General features: G+C 39.1%; 1 protein-coding gene across 1 annotated transcript; it reads left to right on the top strand.

The window, feature by feature from the left end:
* The first annotated feature begins 23 nt into the window (after window positions 1–23).
* Window positions 24–5,888, top strand: LOC308394786 (endonuclease domain-containing 1 protein-like). Its single transcript, XM_080879311.1, has 3 exons — window positions 24–69; window positions 2,748–3,061; window positions 4,319–5,888. The coding sequence occupies exons 1-3, from the start codon at window positions 30–32 to the stop codon at window positions 4,937–4,939; spliced, it is 975 nt and encodes a 324-aa protein (XP_080735437.1). The 5' UTR covers window positions 24–29; the 3' UTR covers window positions 4,940–5,888.
* Window positions 5,889–6,310: the final 422 nt, after the last annotated feature.

Here is a 6,310-nt window from a genome sequence, read left to right as displayed (position 1 = left end):
ACACAACCGGATGGTTTAAATGGGGATTAATGAAGATGAAAGTAGCAGTCCTGCCCTCTTCAGTTGCTGGTAAAGTAAATTTCAGAAATGTAGTTTATTAAAAACTAAAAACGAATAATAGTTACAATAGTATGTATGATAATTTTGCACAAAAAAATCTTACAACTTCTAATTGTTGTATGACAGCGGAAAGAAAACAGGTTGAAGATGACTAATTTCATTGCATATAAATATTTTCTCATATTATCTCAGTGTCATCAAAACACTTAGTTGCAAATTTCAATATGGAATGTGGATTACCTTCAGTTTGTTTAAAAAACAAACTGAAACAATATCAGCTTTTCTTGAGGTGGATTCTCTAATATTTTATTCCAATATGCCATATATTGCAAAGTAAATAGTTTTCAACTCAATGTTAATCAAATGAAGCACATATTGGACAATGTTCAGATGGTTAATAACACCATCAGTTTGGGAAAACATGTGGGCACTGGCCCCCTTGACAGAGACAGTGGACCCTCTACCAGTCAGCTGGTAGGGGATGTTGCAGCTGTAGATGGTGGTATATTGTTTGCCTCTCAACCTTTTCTTAAAGTTTCTGAAGGCTTTGATTAAGCAGAGGAATTTAGTTATACTACCACCACATTATTGAACCTCTGCTCAAACTGTCTGCAGAAACGTAATTGTTTTTTGAAGTGCCCAACCTTTAATATCACCAGTCTTGATAGAGTTCATTCTTAACGTCTTTCTGGTCTTCAGGTCATGTCCCAGCTTGTCATGGTTTTACATCGTCCTATGAATTCCACACTGGATTCATGCAGAATGATTGCTCATGTCTGGGTTCAGGCGTACCCAGTTCTCTGCAACCGCACTAACACCTCTGGAGTTTCCCCCTATGAAGGATTTTGTGAAGGCTGCCAGATGTTCATGTCAGTTACATGGGCTCACTTATGCTTCACAGCAATCACATCAAAGCCATGTCCAGCTAGCCTGGTCCCAGGTGCTGTTCTTGCAGCGTTCAGCTTGGCTAGTGAAGCAGGAAAGTGGGCCTCGTGGCACACAGCCAGCAGCACTGTTTGAGATGCTGTGAATGAAAGGTGCAGGAAGAAGCCGGCTGAGTTTATTATTCTCAGTTGGACCATTTCAGCATTTCTGAAAAGGTTATTGTTACATTAGCTGGAAGTAAGAGTAGAACACTGTGGTACAATGTAAAGTGATATTTTTACTAACCAAACATTACATTATTTCATTCTTCAGATTTTTTTTTACAGACAGGAAGTGATTCAATTGTTAATTAGATATTTTGTTGCGTTATTTACACTTTTACATCACCTCACATGCTGCATATGTATATTTAATATAGACATAGTGTTTAATCTCAGAAGACAGAACACTGTAAAATATAATCCGTTGTTTTTAACAGTCCAGGAATTAATTTTTACTTCAAAACATTAAATTGAGTTTTTATGTTTGTTGGCTACGGAGATTTTTGTCAAGGCGTTTAAAGCCATTACCAACAGACTCTGAAGCAAGACCCAAGAGTGAGTATTTGACTGTTAAGGGGCTTTAATGTCGTAGAGCATTGAGCAAAAACAGAGGAACTGCGGATCCACGGGAATGGAGCCAGCTACTTGGTAGAATTACCCTAGGACAGAGGAAAAGAAAGTCAGTCCGGACAGAATCTGATGCTGAGCTGTTTATGAAAGGTGTCAGAAGGTGGTGAGGATGCTTACTATGGGTAGGGCCACTGATCCGATCTCTGCAGGCTTTCCTAATTGTTGGAGGATGGGCAGGCAAGTCAGCTGCTGAGGTGAGTGTTTAAGCAAGGATTTCCTGAAAACATGGACCAGCTTGACGGTGAGATGTGATTGCATCTTGCAGATGGTTTGTTCTTCCGCCACATGAGAGTCACAGGAATTTGAGAAAAAGAGGACATCAGTGCTTGGAGAATGCAAAGGTCATCAAGGAGATGGATCACCACTCTAGTGAAGACGACAATCTGGTGGTGGAGCTGGTCCTTAAATACTGACAGAAGAACAGGACTTCAGGAGCTCAAATGAATCCAGCCCATCCTCGATTCAGAGAAGTGTTAGGCCACAGGAGACGACCAGTGCAGGAGCATGATAATGGAAATTTCTAATATTAAGGAATCCTAATTTAGAAACGAACTGCGATAACACAAATTATAAAGTAAAGTCAGAGAAGTACATTACTATGACTAGTTGCAAACTCAAGAGGAAGTAACTTGTAAATCATTGTGTCCTGCTTTGAGTTACATTTACAACACCCCAACGTTTTATATTGTACAACATCCATATCATCCATCCAGGTTGTCCAGTATCTTTGGAGTTTACATTTTTACATAGTGCATACTGATAAGACCATGTGCTGCATGAAATATAGAAAATATAAAGTTACAACAACACACGGGTGTAGGAAGCCTAGCCTATAGAGTGAACATGGTGATGTAATTTTTAGAAAGGTAGAAAGGTGCAGACTTGCATGACTAAACCAGATAAGTGAGGTATCCAGCCAACCAGGCCAACCTGAGCCACTGCTGCTTTGCATAGAACGTCTCTGTCCAGCTGTCATTGTACTAGCCTGCTGAAGGAAATGCTGATACAGGATGACACGTTAAGCCGAACCGGAGTATGGAGTCTGAGTCTCTCGGTCTTTTATTGGTGCGCAACAGCCATAGCAAACATGTCAGACCCGATAAAGAAATAACCCAGTTATATTTTCTTCAGGCAACTCCAGCTGTGTGAGGATGCATCTGTTTTTCACGTCTTTATTCCCCATCACCCTGCTGATGGCGTCCCACCTGGTGAGCGCCACTGTGTCCAAGAGCTTCAAAGAGTGCAGCCAATTCTTCTACATGCAGACCCCGCCTGCAGGGATCAGAGGAACAAGCCTCAAGTGGATCTGCCAGAAATATGCAGACAAACTTCGCTACGCCACACTGTATGACAGCAGTCGCCATCTCCCCCTCTACTCGGCCTACATCTTTAAGAAGTCTGACGGGAAGAGGAGGATGGACACCCCCTGGATGTATGAGCCTCAGGTAGAGCCTCAGAGCAGCACAGTAGCTATAACTTGCCACTTTTTGAAGAGATGTTACATGTTTTGGGGCATGATAACATTTTGTTTAAAAAATCTAATCTATACAAGAACAGTGCATATACCGGGTACTAGAATTTTTATATTTTTTTTCCCAGAGTTACTTTAGTTTACATGAGTTAATTTTACTTCAAATCAGTCTGGTGCTTGTTACCAAAGACCCAACAGCACAGTATAAGCTGTTAATCACCCAGACATGCCCTCAAACACACCTCTATTTTAAAGACACAGTTTGGCAGTTTGAAAGATGAGAGTTAAAGTCGAAGCTTGTTTGTGTTGGCTAAATATGTATTCTAAGAAAGCTGATTAACAGAGCCTCTTAGGTTACCAAAGTAGGTTTGGTTTATAATGACTCATATCCAATGGGCCAGAAGAAATAAATTGCCTCAAGTGCTAAAGCTTGGTGTATTCTGGCTCTGGTTCAGCCTTGGACTCAAGGCTAAAAGAAATACCTTCTGGCGCTGAATTTGACTAATTGTTGCTCCTTGCTACATATTGATTTCACATAAATCACCGTATTTCATCTGTTTTCACTAAGTCTGAATAAGCACATATCTCAATATTGTGAGTGTTTTAAGCTTTGACAGCATTGTACTGTTGAAATAATCGCTCAATCATGATGATTTAATAACTTAAAAGACTAGCTTGGAATGTTGATACATATTCTTATTCATCACTTTAGTGAAAGAAAACATTGATATTAATGTTATAACATCTTTAAAATCAATGTCTATCTTCAACATTTCTTCTGTAGCACATTCACTGTATTCATCCATAGCACACTTAAGGCAAGTTATTTTTCCTAGCTCATTTGATGTGAGTCATTATAAACCATAATTACTTTGGTATCCCTGCCAACCAGCTTTCCAATTATATTTTAGTGTGAGAGATGTGTGTGTGTTCAGTTTCGGCATCCAGAATAGGGTTGGTTGGGTTATGGTAAGGTACATCTGACCTCCTGGATCTGGCTCTTTTTTTTAAGCTGACCTGAATCTGGCAACACAGGATTAAGAATCTGACACCTATATTTTTTTTAACTGTCATGTGAACAAACAATCAGGCTGTGAAATATGATGTGTAATACCTGCCTTAGATTAAGATGCTTCCAGGCTTTACTGCTCTTATTTAAGTGTTTTGCCCTGTGGATTGAGGACTTTAAAATTGCTAAATGTCATGTTTCTTTTACTTCCTCTTCTTACAGCTGCTTTCAAATGATGAGAGTAGTAACATGAAGGCACTTCCCCTGAGTGAAAAGACTCCCCCTCTGATCGAGGACAGCCAGCTTGTTTTAGAGGACTACACGGATGCCGTAGGATATCGACGTGGCCCACTAAACCCTGACTTGCACCAAGCAGAACCAGATGACAAATCCTCCACTTACACCCTGACCAACATAGTTCCACTGATCACAGATTTCCTGGAAACCTCTTGGAACCCATACTTAGACATCGTTCGCCGACGTCTCAACAATTTCTGCCACGGCAAATCTTTTGTAGTGACAGGGGTGACTGTTTCAGGGGCTGCCATTCAGCGTAATAACAGGGACCGTCTCATCATTCCAAAACACTTATGGCTGGCATACTGCTGTCCACAGTTTGATCATAACTCACCATATGAAGTGAGGTTTATGTTCCCTAGCTACGGCGGCTATGCACTGAATGAACAGGCTGGATTTAGTGTAGTCGAGGTACCTCTAAAGACTCTGGAGACATTCTTAAGGAGCCAGACTGACATAGACAGTGACATGGCCATATTCTACAAGGGATGTGTGGCAGAAAATCCCTTAAAGAAGAAGAGAGACCTTACCAATGTTTTAGTATGATGGAATTTTCATAGTTGATCTTCTACATGAAAAACAGTATTTTGTCAAAAGCTAGCTTGCAGTTAGTAGCCAAGCTAGTGTTAGCTAACATGAGCCAGCTCAGAGAAAACCTGAATAAAAGGAAAACATGTTTTCTAAAAAATATTCTTCAGTGTTTTTAACCACTTAAAAAAATCTGACAATTATTTTGTTAAAGTTAATGTTTAGCAATTAATGAATCAAATTAAAAGCCCAAACAACTACCCAGAGGTGTTTTAAGAAAGATGACTTGGTTTTAGAAAAACTTTATAATTGACTTGAAGTCTGTCCTGCTTTCTCTGCTGTTTTTGTCCTACAGATAGACAGGCTTCATTAGATAAAACTAGCCATTAGCTTTCTGGCTAGTGTTAGCTTACCCTACTTTTATGGAGAAACTGGCAGCTTGCTGGCTAATGCTAATTTGCTTGCTTGCTAAGGTTTTCTATTTTGAGTCCATTTGTATGCTATACTTAGCTAAAGCTGGTCAGTGCTATCTTTGGGAGCTGAGGAGAGGCATTGTGACCATAATAGTCATGTCCTTGTCTCACTCACAGGCTCTTAGAGGCAACACAGAAATTAACAAACAGTATATTTTAAAGTCACATTGCAGTCTGTTTCACACACTGGCAATAAAAAAGGGTTTCACACATGAAAAAAAGTTGCAGACTTTTTAACAGGATGCAGAGTAATGCAGGAATGTTGAAATGCATCTATTGCAAAAACAAGACTAAGCCAACTTTACAGTGTTGAGCAATCCTGCTTCACATGTTATTGAATAAATTAAAGTATAATTCAGTTAGAAAGGAATAGAGCCATTGAATTGTTACAATTTATTAATCTTGCCTTTATGGAAACAAATTATGAACCCAATGGCATCTTTATTAAATCCTTCCTGGGGTAATTGCCATAGCTGTTAAAATTTCCTGCACTTAAACTGAATACATTCAAGCCAAAATGACCTGACTTGTAATTTGTCCACATCTTTGTCTTTATCCCACCTATTGTTCTCCTCGACTCTATTTGTATTATGAACTCTAAAGTGCTCAATTTCAGAGTCCAGATGTTCAAACCAAATTTAAAACATTGTGCTTAAATATTCTACCTCATTTTTGATCTAGGTGACGGAGAAGAATTTGACTGTTACTGACCTGTGCTGTATATGGTAATGCTGAAGAAATAAAGCTCAAATGTGCACTTATTTATATAGTAAAATACAATTTTCAGAAATTCCTCCATGGAAAGAAAATTATAGCCATATATAAGAACTGAGCAACCACGAGTATCTTTAACTTATATTCTGTCTTTATCCAAAAATGTTTCATTATTTTGCATTTCACAGGATGACCAGCAGAT

Source organism: Rhamphochromis sp. 'chilingali' (genome assembly GCF_963969265.1).
Source record: "Rhamphochromis sp. 'chilingali' genome assembly, chromosome: 1".
NCBI lineage: Eukaryota > Metazoa > Chordata > Actinopteri > Cichliformes > Cichlidae > Rhamphochromis > Rhamphochromis sp. 'chilingali'.
This window is presented reverse-complemented; position numbering and strand designations above follow the sequence as displayed.